The sequence below is a fragment of the Ctenopharyngodon idella genome, chromosome 23, assembly GCF_019924925.1.
Source record: "Ctenopharyngodon idella isolate HZGC_01 chromosome 23, HZGC01, whole genome shotgun sequence".
Taxonomy (NCBI): domain Eukaryota; kingdom Metazoa; phylum Chordata; class Actinopteri; order Cypriniformes; family Xenocyprididae; genus Ctenopharyngodon; species Ctenopharyngodon idella.
This window is the reverse complement of record NC_067242.1, coordinates 19,480,320-19,500,261: the sequence shown is the minus strand read 5'-3', so window position 1 is coordinate 19,500,261 and position 19,942 is coordinate 19,480,320. Positions and strand designations below refer to the sequence as shown.

At 34.5% G+C, this 19,942-nt stretch overlaps 1 protein-coding gene across 1 annotated transcript in view; it reads left to right on the top strand.

Moving 5' to 3' along the window:
- Positions 1–19,942, top strand: part of dok6 (docking protein 6) — an 81,518-nt gene that overhangs the window by 56,545 nt on the left and 5,031 nt on the right. Inside the window, exons 5-7 of the mRNA XM_051881671.1 lie at positions 1,566–1,755; positions 2,028–2,166; positions 5,275–5,383. Coding sequence (XP_051737631.1) covers positions 1,566–1,755; positions 2,028–2,166; positions 5,275–5,383 — 438 coding nt within the window. The remainder of the gene's footprint in view (positions 1–1,565; positions 1,756–2,027; positions 2,167–5,274; positions 5,384–19,942) is intronic.

The window sequence follows — 19,942 nt, the reverse complement described above, 5'->3', positions numbered from 1 at the left end:
AACGAGTAGAGAGTTTGCCATTTTGCGCTTCAATTAGACCCCTCTAACGGCAGCCTGCGATAATTAAATCAGAGTTAATTTTCACAATCCCTAAAATAGCCCCCACATTACATTGCCTCTTCCTCTGGAGAGACACATAGCTTATTTTGAAGCATTAGGTATAATTAGGCACTATTAATTTGGATTATGAAGTGCACCCTTGTCTTTTTGGAGCTAATTGAGATGGTGTGGTTACTCCAGCCGTGGTTGGCTCAATTGCGGCTCTATGGCAACAATCTGTTGACCTTTGTGCACTGCAAGAGCTGCATCTGCAAGAAGGAAAATAGTCAGTTGGAAAAATAATAATCATGCTAGATAGCTCTGTTAAGATGTTCTCGAGCTCTCCACCCATATCCTTTAATTCTCTGTCATCTTTAGGCAGAGCAGAATCTTTCAGCTGTGCAAATAAAAGCTGCATTTACCCAAGCTGTTTTAGATGTCTGTAAATATGACAGCTGAATTGACTGTACCGCCACAGTGGTTGCCCTATTTTAAGCAAATTTAATTATTATTAAAAGAAATGTCACTCACACAGCAGTTGGCAACTTTTCGTATCTCTTAAAGAAACTGTTTACCCTCTTATGAATTTTGTTTCACACAAAACATTGGCAATTTCTGTCAACCTAAGCTGGTATGGCTGCTGAACTTCTATGACTTATTTACTTAAACGAACCACTCAGTTTTGTCAACCTACTTAATATAAATTCCTAATTTTATTGGGTGAGCTTCATCTGTGCTTGCATCAAAATATATTAAACAACACTTCTGCAAAAATACTGCAAAAAAAATGTTGACAACCCCGACCCCTTCAGCTTCATGGCTCCATTCTGGCATATAACACCTACTTTTAGAGATCCAATCAGTTCCCAATGGAAAAAGTCAGGTCCTATTCTACATTTTTTTTTTTTTTTTTTTTTTTTCTCACATTAAATATCCTTTTTTACTTGGAAATACTTCATATTATTGAAGTAAAATGAGTTGTGAACACAATTTTGATAAATATATTATATTATACATTATATATTATATAATATAAAAATGTATAATATTATATAAAACATATAATGTAGTGTAATATATAATAGTATATTATCTTGTCAAATTATTTGCATGTTGTTATTGCAAAATAATTAAAATGTATTTATATCCTTTTTATAAGATTAAATTAAGTGTTCTATTTTACTGGTTTTAATTGGTTATTTTATTTTATTTTATTTTATTTTATTTTATTTTATTTTATTTTATTTTATTTTATTTTATTTTAAAAAACCCCAAGTCTTGTCACAAATCTTTTTATAAGATCAAATTAAGTGTTATATTTTAATGATTTGAATTGTTTATTTTTAATTTAATTTAATTTAATTTAATATTTAATTTACTTTAATTTATTTTAATTTTATTTAATTTAATTTAATTTAATTTAATTTTTAATTTAATTTAATTTAATTTAATTTAATCTCAACAACCCCAATATGCAGTACTTGTGACTTATAATTGTTTTGTTTTGTTTGTTTTTTTTATTTCAGAGAGATTTAATGTTTACTTGATGCCTACCCCAAACCTGGACATCTACGGAGAGTGCACAATGCAGATTACCCATGAGAACATCTACCTTTGGGACGTCCATAATGCCAGAGTCAAGCTGGTCATGTGGCCGCTCAACTCCCTGAGGAGATACGGCAGAGACTCGACCTGGTTCACGTTTGAGTCCGGGAGGTGTGTGAATGCCATTTGATTCTAGTTGGGTGTGCTTTTGTCTGACAAGATGTTTTCATCCTAGATCCAATAGTCCTGATTCTGCTGCTCTGGATATTGATTTGCTGATTCATGAAGGTGCTCAACATTTAGTATAATTTCCCTTGAATGGCTGCCCTTAAAGTGTACTACTACTACTCAGCCTATTACGACAAGATTGTGAATGTACTGAAAACTAATAGAAGCAATAATTGCTTAACGGATGTGTGTGCATGTGTGTTGTGCTCTTACAGGATGTGTGATACAGGGGAGGGTTTGTTCACATTCCAGACAAGAGAAGGCGAGATGATCTATCAAAGAGTTCACTCTGCCACACTGTCCATCGCCGAGCAACATGAACGCATGATGATGGAGATGGAGAAGAGCTCACAGGTATAGTAAAACTACATATCTCAGAATTCTGGGGTGAAAGGCTTTTCTTATTTAGTATTTTATAACAATTTGCTGTGTGTATTATTCTGTAATATTAGTACAAACATATTTCACAAATGAGTCTCAATTGTAGTATTCAAAATGTTTCTGGGGTTCTTTATTCATTCATCATTGATGAAATTTCTATAATATTAATAATAATAATAACCTCCATGTGCACACAAATGCGCCGTATTACTTCTTATATTTTAAAAGGGTCCTATAATGCCCCTTTTGCAAGATGTAATACAAGTCTCTGGTGTCCCCAGAATGTGTCTGTGAAGTTTTAGCTCAAAATACCCCACAGATCATTTATTATAGTTTGTCAAATTTGCCCCTATTTGGGTGTGAGCAAAAACACGCCATTTGTGTGTGTCCCTTTAAATGCAAATGAGCTGCTGCTCCTGGCCGCTTTCCAGAAGAGGGCGGAGCTTTAACTGCTCGTGCTTCGGTTGCTCAACAACAACAAAGCTGGAGAATCTCACGCAGCCAAAATGACAATTGTCAGTAACAGTTCAGCCTTACATTGTTCAAACCGGAGTCAGACACTGATTGAGAGACTCAAGAAGAAGTTACAACTTATAGAATGCATGAATGTTGAATGTTTAGTGGATAAATGTATGTAGTTGCTGTGGAGTTGATTCAAATCATTGACTAGCATGTGCCGTCATGTTAATCTTTTGTGCGTTGAATTGACCCTGAAATGACGGCATGACAACAACACTCTACAACAACTCTCCCTCTTCTCTAAAGCAGCCCAACAATGCCTCACCCCTTTGTTGTGTGTTCTCGGGGACTGGGTTTATGTTAATTTTGGGTTTGTGATGTCACCAACCCAGGAGGAAGCTTGTTATAGTCCCTACCAGCCGTTTGTTGTAGTCCTTGAAAAGATATTTTCCCTTTTCACTGAACTTTGAGCGTTGTAACTTTGTAGGCGTTGTTTGTGCTCAAACAGCAACATTACACACTAACTAAAGTTAAAAAAGTGAAATCATAATGAAGGACCCTTTTAATTTTATCACCTTATACAAAACTAAAAAGATTTTTTTTTTTTTAAATCTAAAAATACATTACCATTCAAAATTTGGGGGTCAGTAATTTTATTTATTTATTTTAAAGAAATTGAGACTAGCAAGGACGTATTCAACTGATAAAAAGTGACATTTTTAATGTTACAAAAGATTTTTATTTCAAATAAATGTGGTATCACAGTTTCCACTAAAATATTAAGCAGCACAACCGTTTTCAACATTGATAATAATAAGGAATGTTTCTTGAGCACCAAATTAGGCATATTAGAATGATTTCTGAAGGATCATGTGACACTGAAGACTGGAGTAATGATGTTGAAAATACAGCTTTGCATCACAGGAATAAATTACTTTTTAAAATATATTAAAATATAAAACAGGTATTTTGGATTGTAATAATATTTCACAAAATTACTGTTTTAAAGGGGCTCTATGTGGGAATGACACCCAGTGGTCAAAATAGGTACTGCAGTCCAAATTAAAAATATTGTTTGCCCCGCCCCCTCGTTCAAAGACGCGGGTGGCCAGCTTGAGGACACGCAACAAGAGGGAGTGCAATTGACAATAAAATCTGAGGAGACTTACACATTGTAAGCTGATGAGTTGATTTATCTGTGTTTTAATATGCTGTCGTTCATAGAGATTTTTAGATGGATGCTGGCAACCTGTGATGTCGAAATACTATTGGATAAACTGGCAGCACACGATTTTGCACAGACCAAAACAAAGACAGACATTCCGACACGGAACGCACATTTCAAAGTAGAATATCTAGCTGTAGCATTGTTTTTCTGAGAAACAAGTAGGTGAACTTAGCATGTTTCATAAATATCTGCAAACATATTGGGGTATTTTTATGCTTTATTAAAGTAAAAATCTTACATATAGCCCCTTTAAATGTAGAAAGAAACCGCCACCACTGCCACCACCACCACCACCCCCACCACCCCCAAACCAAACAAACAAAGAAACAAACACAAACATTTACTGACCTCAAAGTTTTGAATGGTATTGTATATGTGATTATTTCAGGGATTCAAGTCTACAACAATATTACTTTAGATCAGATTACCTAAAAGTCAATCTTTTGTCACTGCACACAATGAAATTGTGGATCAGTATTGCAACTTGCTACTTACCCTTTAGGATTCCTCTAAGTTTTCCCATGCCCTTGCTTGTAGAGCGCACACAGGTCTCAGAACACTGGCATCTTTGCACTGTCGAAAACCTGCGCTTATGTCAAAATTGATGCGCTTATGTGTTCCCATAGCTCAACTGGTAGAGCATGACATTATTAGCAACATCAAGGTCAAGAGTTTGATTCCCAAGAATACACACACAGATAAACAGCATACCTTCAGCCGCAACTGAAGTAGCTTTGGTTAAAAGCGTCTACCAAATGCGTACGTGTAAATAGATTTGAGATGCATCTTAGTTGCAAGATAACAACAGAAATAACAGCCTCAAGAGGTTTTCAACATTCAAAGCTTTCTGCATCTAAACAGTAATGCCTTGGAATGTAATCTCACCATTTTTATTGTCAGCATATCACTGAAACCCCATTTTGGTTATTTCTCTCTAACCTCCTGAAGCAAGTGAAGTTGATGAATCGTTCAGTCGCCTGGTGCGCGATGGTCTTTCCTGCACTATTTAAACCTCGCTGGCAGTGAATCTATGCTGTCATCTCTAAGGCCTTCAGTGGAGGCTGATGAGACTTGACCATATGGCCCTCCGCTCAGATCTCGCATTCAGGACCCCTGCCAAAAATGCTGCTTGCTCTGAAATCTTGATCTAGAGTCCCGCTACAAGTATTATTTGTTCGAATTTGCGAAATTCTCGTGATAAATGCTCTGTTTTTAAAAGGCTGTAATGACATCACACTTCACCTGTCATCAGTAATGATCAAAACAGCCTAATGGAGGGGTGCTGTTTACTGCGAGTCTCGGTCTTTGAAATCCTCTCAGTGTAAGCCCTTTCCGAGTGATTTGACTGGAAATATAACCAATGTAACCCAATGATTTTCTGCTCTGCCTCACAGACTCTTTCAAACGAGAGCACATTAACAAAGTCGATATCTCTCCCGCGAAGCGCTTACTGGCACCACATCACGCGTCAGAACAGCGTGGGAGACATCTGCAATTACCAAGGTAAGACAGAGCTCTTTCCCGCTCTACAGCTCAGTGAAAACACCGTCTTTAAATGTTCACCGTACTTATGAGGGTGACGATTTCATCTGAAGCTCCATTGGGTACATTTATAAATCGGTGAGCAACACTGGCCCTTTCACTTGAGTAAAGTAAATCAATCCGGCGATTGAATAAAGCAATAATATAGCAACACATTTGTTGTGCGTGTAACAGCGCTACATGCTCTTTAACATCCCTCTGCCCTTTCTGGAGTTCTTGAGTGAAAAGTGTTTTGTAAGACTGTTTGAATGTGGTACTGCATTAGTCTAGCTGGAAATCAGACTGGTGGATTTAATTCAATACTTTAAGTGAACATAAATTAAGCATGGAAGGTTTCCATAGTGATCTTGAATTACCAGTAAAGCTGTGTTCCGCATAGGGAGCGGATTTGCATAAAGTAGCTGATGAGCATGTATTCATCTAATTAAAACAATTGTGTCAGCAAAACCTTACTGTATTTATGTTTATTAAAACATGTTGATGCTTCTCTTATTATGCCAACAAATAAACTCATACTGCATTTAAAGTAAAAGACGCTTACATCACATTTAGAATGGGGATAGATCATTTAAAAATAAAAATATATATTTCATTTACTGACTCTCATGTTGTTCCAAACCCAGTTTCTTTCTACAGTGGAACATAAGAGAAGTTTAGCAGAATGTTCAAACTGCTCTCTTCTTTACAGTAAACGTGGATGGGACCGGGGCTTTCAGAACAAAAAAGCGCCATAAAATTATAATAAAAGTAGTTTGTTTGGCTCTTATAAAACGTTTAGTTCCTGTCCTTGATTCTGATTGGTCAATAGCTGTGTTTTATTCATGATAAAACACGGCTATGACCGCTTAACCCAACGGTTCTGTGTATCACTACACAACACCCTTAGCAACCACTCTTAGCAACGTAAACTGTATGTTCTTAATTGATATTGTTCATTGAAGCTTACTGTATTATGTAGAAGAGTGCTGTGAGAAAGAGATTGAGTGAGCGAGTTTGTTACCTGCATTCATATTTAGCATTTTCCTTCAGGTCAGTCCTATGTTCATAATAAAAAAATCTGTTTAAATGTCCGATGTATTATCTTGTCCTTTTAACATTTAAGGGGTTTTCCATGACTGACAGCGCTAGTCAAAGCATTTGTCAGTTGCGTTTTGTTCCATGTTCACAACAATTCAGTCTTTTCAATGTAAAAGTCTTCGCTACTGACTGACACACTCATAAAAACAGTCTTTGCTGCCATCTAATGGCGTAATAATGTAACTTCTGTTGCTGTTCATGGTCAGGGACTATTTTTTCTGGCTGAAGGAAGGCTTTTAGTGAAAGTTTACGTCATGAAAGTTGCATTGATACATATTTTTGGCTTTAATATTTGTATTGTGTTGTAACCGTTTTATAAAAGCAATAAGGTACTCGAGGCTAGTGCTGTATCGTGAATAAGTCATGGCAGAAGGGCGTTGTTAGGCACGACGCGAAGCAGACTTATTCATGATACAGCACAGCCGCTCGTACCTGATTGCTTACATATACTATTTTCTAAGTCTTCAGAAGCTCTTTATAGCTTAGCGTGAGGAAAAGACCAAATTTAAAGGTATAGATCACCCAAAAATGTAAATGTTGTTATTACTTACTCACCCTCAAGTGGTTCCAAATATGTATAAGTTTCTTTCTTCTGTTGAACACAAAAGAATATATTTTTTAAAAAAAATGTGGGTAACCAGTCAGTTGATGGTAGCCATTGACTTCCATAGTAGGAAAAATATATAGATATGGAAGTCAATGGGTACCATCGACTGTCTGGTTACCCACATTTTTTAAAAATATATTCTTTTGTGTTTAACAGAAGAAAGACACTTGTATAGGTTTGGAAAAACATGATGGTGAGTAAATGATGACAAAATTTTCATTTTTGGGTGAACTTTAAGTTGAGATTCACTAATAATCTTGCTTTGAAAACTTTCAATATATGGGAAAAGAGCATCTTGAACATTCTGCTATACTGTAAATACTCCTTTGAAACTGAAAACTGTTATATGGATTTCAGTAAATATTTACAGATTTTCTTTTTGAACTATTCTTATGTAAACCCTCACTGACGCACATTTAAATCCATTTTACAAAAATACATTTTGCATCTACTTGCTATTTGTGTGCCATTGATTTTATTTTTTATTTTCCATGGCTCCTTTTAATGCTTTTGAGTGTTGGACTGAAAGAGTGCATTTATGTCCATGTGGTCCGGAGAAGCGTAGCATTAGGGAAATGATGTGTCCATCTGCTGGGGGAGAAATGAGTTAATCTGCCTAGTGAGAGATAACTGGACGCCACATGGGTTTGGTGCCTCGGCCTTTGTCAAGCTGTCAAAGCGGTCCTTTGTCATATGCGAATAACATGCATTTTTACTGTAACGCAATTCCACAAGACACAAGCAGGAAATTTGAACATATGAATGCGTTAGTGTAAACACAAAAAGATTATTAGCTATAATGGCATGATATTTGCGTCCCTAATCAGTGAAAAAAATGTTTTGAGGCAGCTCCATCTGCTGATGTATCTGCCTCTGAGGCAGCCAGCCTTAAAACCTCTGTCTCGTTCATCATTGTGGCATTCCCATTGTTGAGATGTTAGCCTGATATAGTGAATGTTCCCCCTCCTCATCAGCTTCCCTCAGAAATACAAATTCAGCAGAATGCTGCTTTTTTTTTTTTCAATGAATAAATTGAGTGCATCACCATGTTGAAGGACGGTGTTTAGGTTGAGGAGTCAATGAGAGCGCGTGCCTTCCGTGAGAGGAAAATGGAAAATATTATAAAGATCTCTGCTGTGCAAAAGCACACTCCTTACGAATTGTGCTGAATAGAGGACTTTGCCACCTGCGTAAGATGGCATATACAGCATAAGATGCTTTTTTAATCAATCAGCATGCATATGAACAACCCACTGCACTGTGTACGATAATATACAGTTCATGCCATAAATCTAATCATTCACACCTGAAGAATGGATACTACATCAGTGAACAAAGATAAATTGGTGACAGCTGGTCATTAACAAACAGTATGTAATGTTCAGCATGTTCATTTAACTGCTCATTAGTTTGTGTACATTTAAATATTACATTTAAAAGCTTTTAAAAATGTTTAAATAAAATACAACATTTTATTTTTAAAAATCTGATAAATTCAAATGTTTATTAATTAAATGTTTATTTATTTTTTAGTGTATAATTGTTAATTATACAAACTAAAATTTAAATGTAAACATTAGTATTAAATAATAGGCATTTATTAAGTAATGTTCAAAAGTTTGGGATCAGTAAGACACTTATTCAGAGTGGATGCATTAAATTGTTTAAAAGTGACAGTAAAGACATACAAAAAAAAATCTATTTAAAATAAATGCTGTTCTTTTGAACTTTCTATTCATCAAGGAATTCTGAAAAGAAAACAAAAATGTTTTCACATAATAATATGAAATGTTTATTGAGCAGTAAATCAGCATATTATAATGATTTCTGAATGATCATGTGACTGAAGACTGGAGTAATGATGCTGAAAATTCAGCTTTGCCATCGCAGGAATAAATTACATTTTAAAATATATTGAAATAGAAAATAATTATTTTAAATTGTGATAATATTTCACAATATTGCTGTTTTTACTGTATTTTTGATCAAATAATTGCAGCCTTGGTGAGCATATGATTCTTTCAAAAATACAAAAAAAAAAATCATACCATCCCCAAACTTTTGAACAGTAGTGTGTAAATCAAAGTTTCAAAACTATTATAATTTACATTAAGTTCTACCAAAAATGAAAAATCTGTTAATATTTGTCACCTGCCTCTTCTTTTGTGTTCCGTGGAAATAAAGTCATACAGATTTGAAATGAGGGCAAGTAAATGATCGAACGATCCCTACACTGTAAATAATTATTTTCATGATTTGTTATCACAACATTTATTTATTTATTTATTTATTTTTTGTCAAATCAACTTAAATAATTATGGAAGCCCTGAACCGCATGGTGAAAAGAAAAAAAAAACTTATGGTGGGGAGAAAAAAAGAAAAAGAAAACTTATCTCGTTATTTCGACATAACTTGTTATTTCGAGATATTAAGTTGGTATTACGACATAACTCGTTATTTCAGCATATCTCGTTATTTCGACATAACTTGTTATTTCAACATATCTCGTTATTTCGACCTAATTCGTTATTTCGAGATATTAAGTCGTTATTTCGACATAACTCGTTCTTGTATATCAAGTTTAATAAAAGACGTGCACAATTCAATGTCTTCAGTGGTGCAACAGTAACTTGTCGGCTTGCAGTCAACTTATGTCGAAATAACAAGATATGTCAAAATAATGAGTTATGTTGCAATAACGAGTTATGTCGAAATAACGACTTATGTTGAAATAATGAAATATGTCATAATAACGAGTTATGTCGTAGAAATAACGACTTGATATCTCGAAATAACGACTTAATATCTCGAAATAGCGTCTTATGTCAAAATAACGAGATAAGTTTTCTTTTTCTTTTTTTTTTTTTCTCTACCATGCGGTTCAGGGCTTCCATAAATAATTAATGTGGTTCAGATAACATAATATTTTGAGTTTCTGTTGATTAAACCAATCACCTTCATTGTATTAACTCAAATTTTTAATTTCAATGAACTCAAAATTTTAAGGCAACCAGGTAACTTACTTTTCTAACCCTAACCCTAAACCAACAATTCTTTTTTTTACAGTGTATAAGCATAATGTATAGTAATGATGTTTGGTAATATATTAATGAAGGTTATTATAATGTGATGCATTGTAAGACATTTAAAGAATGTGTTTTCCCCTCATATTGATGTATGAACTACAATATAAAGATGAATATCTGCTTTTTAATTGTTTACAGTAACTTCTCCAGCTAATATCCACATCTGGCAGGAAAGAACATGACTTCCTGTCACTTTGTGAATGAGAAATAATGCCTGGAAAGTGTTGTGCTGATGTTCATTCAGTCACAGCTCAGGTGACAGATAGAAAACAGGGGCCAAACTGGCAGCGTACATTTGGTCACAAGATAAATTTGTAGTCAGCAGGTATGGATTTGCTGACTCATATAATATGAGTCATACTGTATGTATTCTGTTAAAAATGGATCACCTCCTTCCGTTCCCCTCCAAGACATGTAGCACAATTAATAAATACTTCCTATTACAAATAGCCTTGCAGTTCTTGTATGTAACTTTACCTTGCCATAATAATGTCAAAATATGTCTTCAGCATATTTTGCTATGTGCAATTGCTTGATGATAATTTGATTAATACATATTTTGCACTATTTGATGGCTTTATTTAGGGTCATACTTAGGGCATTATGACTTTGAGAAGAGGAAAACGGACCGAATCCAGTCATAAAATGGAATTTATTGGATAATGCGGAATGTCACCGAATTTGGCAAATTTTGGATGAATAAATCAAAAGTAGCACCGTACAAATAATCATATAATTTCATCTACTTGATACTCGTGGTGTTTTCAGCGTCTGCAGTCTCACTAAATGAACATATGAACTTCATCTCCAGAGCTGCTCTGAGAGCCACTTCACCATCATTTCACCATTTCATCTAATAAAACTATCATCATATACACATTGAAACTCAAAGGTCTTCACTACAACTCGCCACAATAAGTTTGTTTTAACTTGAAGAAATTATTACAGAAATATGTGACCTGTGCAGGCAAAATGAGTCGGAATACACACGGGCTAATTACGAGCTACAGGCAAAACAAGTCAAAAATTTTGATTTTGGTCGAATTTTAGGTTTTCACAAAAATGAGCCCTCATCTAACGATTCAAATGCTTCAAATAGCAATTAAACATCTAAAAGTATCTCGAAATAGTGACTTATGTCGAAATAACGAGATAAGTTTTCTTTTTTTTTTCTCTACCATGCAGTTCAGGGCTTCCATAAATAATTAATGTGGTTCAGATAACATAATATTTTGAGTTTCTGTTGATTAAACCAATCACCTTCATTGTATTAACTCAAATTTTTAATTTCAATGAACTCAAAATTTTATGGCAACCAGGTAACTTACTTTTTTAAGGTAAGCCAACAATTCTTTTTTTTACAGTGTATAAGCATAATGTATAGTAATGATGTTTGGTGATATATTAATGAAGGTTAGTATAATGTGTTGCATTGTGAGACATTTAAAGAATGTGTTTGAGCTACAGGAAAAACAAGTCAAAAATTTTGATTTTGGTCGAATTTGAGGTTTTCACAAAAATGAGTTCATTAAGCCCTCATCTAGCGATTCAAATGCTTCAAATAGCAATTAAACATCTAAAAGTATCTTTATTTGTATGTTTTCTGAGAGGAGTACCTTTCCTTTGACCATGAAAAATGCAGTTTTCAAACTCTTGCTGATGTAAACAAATCGATCTTACTCGCGCTGAAGTGCTCGCACAAAGTGCGCGATCCCGATATACATGTATGAACAGAATTACAGTAAAATATTGAAGTAAAATATTGAAAAAAAAAAAGAGATGAATATATTTTCCTATAGATATTTGGTTTTGATGAGGTGTTTGCCAAATTAGGTGTTATTAACAGGGATTTTAAAGTATGGTTGCTAGATGATTTTGTTTTGGAACCTTCAGAACCTTTAACTAAATTTTTCTCAAAATTGACTTTGCTATATATATATATATATATATATATATATATAATCTTTTAGAATGATTTATAAGCTGTTTTCCCCATGGGAACATTTGGTCCTCAAAATGTAGGGACTACCTGGATCACACACACACACACACACACACACACAGGTTCCTTCAGTTCCACACTTTCTCCAGGACACCTGCACTAAGCACATGGTTGTCTGGTTGTCTGGGTTGGAGCTGAACGAGCCCAGTCCATATACAGACTCAAAAATGCCCATCTTCGCATTCCTCACCATCTCGCTAATCTGAAATCAATACACAGCAGACCCAATCTGTGTGCCTCCCTGCCAGACAGCACGTTCCCAGCAGCTCTAACCTAGCAGCAATGATATAAAGAGGCTTTTCTGGAAGATTCAGACAAGGGTAGAACGGAAAGAGCTTTTCTTATTATATAAACACGCTCACACGCTGCTGTCTCAGGTCTTGGGAACGCTCTGGAGTGGTTTGATAAGCCTGATTGGTCCCATGTGTGTCCTTCTGACCAGCTGCACCTTGCTTTTCTACTGATTGGGCCTCTTCTGTTCCCTGTCAAAGATTGTGCTAAAGTATGTATATATATATATATATATATATATATATATATATATATATAATGTGTGTGTGTGTGTGTATGTGTGTGTGCTGAATCTTTCCTTCAGCAAAACATGAGTAGGCGTACTTTTGCAGAGAAGTATTTTTCTGTTGCTCTTATGGACAACAACTACAGCTGTATTCATTAACTAGTATTACTTATTCCTGTTCTGATAATGGCCATACCTGTATTAGCCATAGATAGACTGATATTTTATATAAACAATGTATAAAGTTTAAAGTTAAAGTTTAGCAATAGAAGTTCCACACCAATAAAATAAAATCAATGCAAAAATCAATTAGTTTACATATATAACTGGGTAGTTGACATTAAATTAGCCTAATGACAGCATGCTATACTCCAACCAGAACCGTTTTATAATTTTTATTATACATTATTACTCATAATAAGAGATTAAATTGAATATTTGTACTTTTAACAACACATTTGTTGCACCACATGGTTATTTAAATAAACTGTGTAAACAAATTAATAAATTATATGTATAAAATATGTGTATCTTAATGTAAAAACATCTAGAAGTCGGGTAAAAAGTTCATGGACATGTTATCTGTCAACTACCCAATTACAGACTTTTGAAAATGGAGGCTTTTGCTTAAAACCTTTTCCTCTACCTTCATTAGTTTGGCTCATTTACTTTGGCCTTTAGGTTTGTAATCACCTTGCGGTGAGTGTCTGTCTGGTGATGGCAGGTTATATGTGAGCAGCAGATCGGGCTTAATGTAAATTAACTTTCAGAGCAGGAAAATGTGAGTTTACTAATGCATAGAAATACATGGTGGAAAAAGGTGTTTTTCCCAGTCAAATCGATATGCACCCAGTAGCGACTCCTGACTATAAATTTAGGTAGGGCAGATTCTGGGTCTTAGCTCTATTTTGTAAACTATATTCTAATCACTGAACACATGCAGACACACTTTTGGCAGAGGTTGCGTTATTCAGCCTGAGGGTGGCGCTCTCATGTCGACTGACAAGCTTATAACAGCGGAAACAACTTGCTCTGTTATTTTTGGTCATACAGATAAGAGTAATACATTCGAAACTGTTAACACTCGCAATAACAACAAAACGTTGTGCTTTTGTAAAATAAAGGAAACACACAGGATGTGCTTTCTGCTGTCTCAGTCTCTGTGAACTGGAGCGTGTCACAAAAATGAATCGGAACTCATCATATAGGCTACTTGCCTCACAGACAATATATGTCTACTTTTAAACAAACTAATACAAATATAAAACAAATAGGCCCTACTTTCTGATTATGTAATCCGTACGAAAGGTGCATTCTGTCTAAAGGCGCGTTCACTATACTGCGGAGGTGGCGAGTCGGTGTCGTCAACTTCATCTTTGCAGCTGACACTGACTCAGAAAACACTAGTTTATTAATAAATAATAAAAATGTCTCTTTGCTATTTTTTTTCGTACACATTCATAATCATTACTTTTGCCGGTGCTTTCCGGCAAGCTTTATGAGTGCGCTTGAACACGGAATTGGTTATATATAGACACGTTTCCACAGCAGGAACTTTCCCCAGGGACTTCGGGGTGGTACTCGGTGTGTTTCGACCGCAGGGACCAGGGTTTAAATGAGGTTCCGGGTAAAAATTTACCCCTCAGAAAGTCCCTGCTCATGAGGTAGTACTTTTTCAAAGTTCAGGAACTTTAGGGGGTGGGACTTGGATGGTTGAGTTCACGCAGCAATTTGATTGGTTGACTCCACGCAGCATTTTATTTCAACCACGATTTTTAAAAGTGCGTACAGTAAGACAAACGACGAGGTTCAGGCTTTATTAAGCTCATATACGGAGGACAAAATCCAGCGGGAACTGGAAAGGTTTGCTGTGTGAATGGAGCCTTGGTGCCCATTCATGCCACAACTAGACTGAGCTGATGCAACCTACCCATGATGCAAGTGGCACTGAGATGTCATACTGTAAGTGCAGCAGTGGAACATGCATCCTGCTTTTATCCCTTTTTCTCCAGCTACATCTTTCTATAAAAGCTTGTTTCCACTATGGAACAAAAAGTAAAAAAGGTAATTGCGCCTTATTATCTTTTATATCTGATTTATAAACGCGCAATTGCGGGGAAAAAAGTCAGAATTCCCTGTTTATATCTCACAATTCTGACTTTTTTCTCGCAATTCCAAACTTCTCACAATTCTGAGAAAAAAGGTCAGAATTGTGTTATAAAGTTTGTGAGAAATAATGTCAGATCTGAATATTAAATTGCGAGAAAAAAGTCGCATGCAATATGTTTCTTGTTTCTTGCAATTGCAAGTTCATATCTCGCAATTCTGACTTTATTTCTTGCAATGGAAAAAAGGGAAAAAACCTTCAAAATTATGAGTCACAAATACCTTTTTTTATTTTTTATTCCATTTTTTATATTTTACTTCCATAGTCTGTCAGTCTAACAGAACAATAAAGCTATATTCGAATGTGATGGATTACAAATTGTTTAAAGCATTAAAATAATTTCATTTACACAAATACAACAGGTTATTACAGAAAGTTCAATACTCTAACAGTACTATACTCTAGTTTCTGCAGTTCATCCTCTAGTCTAGAGCTGTGTAAGTCAGACTGGTGAGAGCAACTTGCTTTAATGTCAAGCCAATGACAAATCATCTGTGTCCCACCAGGTTAGATCAGTGTACTGGAGCCTCTTGTGTGAGTGTACTGTATGTGTGCATGTACGCATTTGTGTGTGTGTGTGTGACAGCTGTGGTCTAACCCGAAGCCCTGGCACTGCAGGAGCTGTCTTGCACACAACAAATATGCTTGTTTACCATCCCGGCTGATAATTCCCTTTTTTTCCCCTTCTTTTTGTCCTACCAAGCTGAAACCGGGCCAGAACTTTGAGCAACAGATCTGCAGTATAATTGCATTTTTCTAAAGGCTGGCTTGTTTCAAGTGAGGTACGAAAGGCTTGTTTGGCTTCTGTCGTTTCATAAGAACTAATGAAGAAGAATCGAGAGGTTGTCACTTTGTTTTGTTCTCTGGTCGTTGTTAGTTCGAGCCCCTGCGGTGGGAACTGATAGTGTTGGCCAATTGGCAGTTTGCAGTCAAAATTAGGGAGTCAAACACAGCGGCACTTCTGTCGATGTTATTAGTTAGAATAAATGTAATGCCATGCCAGTGTTTGAAAATAAATCACTACACATTTCATTTAATGGCATAAAGATAAGAGGAGATTGTCTCATTTCCTTCTCATTTAGTGTTTGATGTTTAACAAGTTTAACATTTTAATTTTAGTTTAGCTTTAAGTCATTTGTTATGTGCTGTTTTATTCATTTTGTTTTTTAAACATTTCTATATAACTTTATTTTTATTTCAATTTTCGTAATTTTAGTGCTTAAACCTAAACTTATTTCAGGTAGTTGCCAAGGTAACATTTCTAATTTTTTAAGATTTTTGTCTAATAACTTTAGTTAAACTACAATTTAAAAAATATATATTTTTTTGTATTTGAAATAAGCTGAAAGCTGAAATAAAATAAATAATTTCACATTTATTAAAAAAAAAATCGTTTTAGTTAAAGGGTTAGTTCACCCAAAAATGAAAATTCTGTCATTTATTACTCACCCTCATGTCGTTCCACACCCGTAAGACCTTCGTTAATCTTCGGAACACAAATTAAGATATTTTTGATAAAATTAAGTGAGGCCTCCATTGCCAGCAAGACAATTAACACTTTCAATGCCCAGAAAGGTACTAAAGACATATTTAAAACAGTTCATGTGACTACAGTGGTTCAACATTAATGTTATGATTGTTATAATTTTTTGTGCGCCAAAAAACAAAATAAGGACTTTATTCAACAATATCTAGTGATGGGTGATTTCAAAACACTGCTTCATGAAGCTTTGAAGCTTTACGAATTATTTGTTTCGAATCAGTGGTTCGGAGCGTGTATCAAAGTCACGTGATTTCAGTAAACGAGGCTTACGTTATAAGTGTTTTGAAACGTTTCGAAATTTAAATGGTTCACGACTTTGGCAGTTTGATACACGCTCCGAACCACTGATTCGAAACAAAAGATTCGTAAAGCTTCGTGTTTTGAAATCGCCCATCACTAGATATTGTTGAATAAAGTCGTTATTTTGTTTTTTGCTGCACAAAAAGTATTCTTGTCGCTTCATAACATTAAGGTTGAACCACTTTAGTCACATGAACTGTTTTAAATATGTCTTTAGTACCTTTCTGGGCTTTGAAAGTGTAAATTATCTTGCGGTCAATGCAGGCCTCACTGAGCCATCGGATATTATCAAAAATATCTTAATTTGTGTTCCAAAGATGAACAAAGGTCTTAAGGGTTTGGAACGACACGAGGGTGAGTAATAAATTACAGAATTTTCATTTTGGGGTGAACTAACCCTTTAACGATAACATTGTCTCTTTGAATAACTGGTTTTACTAATATAAAACATAGTTACATAGTGAAAATATGAGGCAATACTGATAATCTGCACTGGGATTATTATTATTATTTTTTTTCATTAAACAAAAAGAAAAATGTTTTGTTTTTATAAATGTTTTTATTATCAAAAACCAATGTTGTATTTGAGATGAAGCTGAAATAATATGAAGTATTTAATTTTGATTTCAAATTAAAAAACAGTTTTTAATAGTTTTAGTTAACGATAACAACAGTCTCTTTGAATAACCGGTTTTACTGATATAAATGTAAGCTAGTGAAAATATGTTACCATATACTGAAAATCTGTGTTGGGATTTTTTCCACAAACTACATAATTTTTTTGTAAACAAAGAAACATGATATAAAATGAACAAATATTCACTAAACAAATCCAATACTTAGACATTCTTTTGTTAATTTATTTTTTTTATTATTGAATATATACATATATAATCTATAAAAATATTTGTTTTTTTTTGTCATGGAGGTCACAATAATTTTTGTGCTCATGTAAATAATGTTTTTGCATGTCATATTGCTGTATTTGTGTCTGTTGAAATGAATAATGGATTCATACTGCAGACTACAGTCACGTAGTCTGATTTTTTTTTCATTATGGTTTGACTTGGTTTATGAGTATTTGATAAAGATAGTTTCCTGGTTGTTCAGGTACACGGTATTGCCTTTGTTATAAGAAAGTGATACAGCTTGTAGACTCTAGACATTGCAAATATTGAGGTATGGTGTGTGAGTGTCTGTGTGTGTGTGTGTGTTATCATCCAAGTCTGTTTATCTGGCCGTTGCTTCATTTCCTCCATCCTGTAGAGCTCACTGGCAGCTCAGATGATCATCTGTGGCTCAGTACCCTGACTGTAATTTCCTAAGGTGATGGAAACACACATGTGGATGGTGTCTGTTGGCAGATCGCTGGGGCCACAGAGGCATAACATGTTTACCAAGCATGCAGGACAAGTGGCGCTCCGACTGCCTTTGGGTTCATACTGGCTCCCGCAAATCCGCTTACACCAAAAATGTGGCATCTGGATGAGAGGACACCTTCTGTGCTGTCTGAATCATGTACCAGAGCGGGAGTGTTCAGTTCTGCTACAGGATCCCTCAATGCAGAGGTTAGCTTCAACCCTTCTCGGATACTGCCTGAAATTGTCAGGAAAACCCATTCGGATGAGGGTTGGAACTAAACGTCATTTGATCTCCAGTGCTGCACCTAGTTCACACAGTTAAAGATGCAGACACTTCAGGCTTTAGGCATGAGGAATTATGTCAGATTATGCAACAAATATGCTCTAGGGTTATTATAGTTAAATCCAAAACCATGAAAAAAATAAAATAAAATAAATCGCTACTTAAAATGAATCGAACGTTAACTGAACTTAAATAAAATATACAAAAAATATTTATTATTTTTTATTACTAATTTTATTGCAGCTAGTTGCCAAGGCAAGATTTCCATTCAGTTTAACTTGTACTAAAATATGTACAAAAATTACTAAAACTGAAATAAAAATGAATAAAAACTATACAAACATATTTTTAAAAAAAAAATAAAAAAAAAATAATAAAAATGCCAAAAACATAAAACAAAATGACTGTAAAATTAAAATGATACCAGAAAATAAATAAAATATTAATAGAAACTAAAATAGTATCTCAATGATACTAAACACGGTCTAGGGCTTCTGTTTTTGATAATACGATAATAATAATTATTAATATTAATAAATATATCCATTACTGTTCAAAAACTTGGGATCGGTAAGATTTTTTTAATGTTCATTTAAATCTCTTGTGCTCATCAAAGCTGCATTTATTTGATCAAAAATACAGTGATATTGTGAGATATTATTACAATTTATTATTACAATTTAACTAACAGTTTTCTATAATTTAAAATATAATTTATTCCTGTGACGGTAAAGCTGAATTTTCAGCATTATTACTCCAGTGTCACATGATCCTTCACAGATCATTCTATACTGATTTGCTGCTAAAGAAATATTTATTATTATCAATGTTAAGAACAGTTGTTGCTTTTTGTTGCTTTTTGTAGAAATTGTTTTTTCTTCAGGATTTTATGAATAGAACAGCATTTATTTGTAAAAGAATTTATGTACAGTAGCATTATAAGTGCTTTTTTCTGAATAAAATAATTGCTTAAAGTTTTTTTTTAAACAGTAGTATACTGTAAATAACTAAATAAATAAAGCATCTATTTCACTTTCTTTAAAGGTGCAATGTGTAAATTTTAGGAGGATCTTTTGACAGAAATGCAATATAATATACATTATGTTTTCAGTGGTGTAGAAAGACCTTACATAATGAACCGTTACGTTTTTATTACCCTAGAATGAGCCATTTTTATCTACATACACCGAAGGTGTCAAGTCGTCATTTTGCGCCGGCAAGTTTCTACAGCAGCCCTAAACGGACAAAAACTCTACAGAGTGCGTTTGATTGACTAGCTACTCTCTGCTGTCTCAGACGACATATTTGTCCTGTGTTGGCCACCTTAGCTTCTCTATATTGCAATTCGCAACCTCACCGCTAGATGCCGCTAAAATTTACACACTGCACCTTTAAAGACTATATTATTCATAATGAGTCAAAACATTGTATTGTCTATTGATCAGATCTTAGGCATAGAATCTTACAAGTTATGTTAGTGATGTTTTATTTTTTAACGAGTGCTATCCGAAGCGGACAAGTGGACAAGATCAAGGATAATGAAATTAAGTAGAATATAGACAAAATCAAGTGTTTCA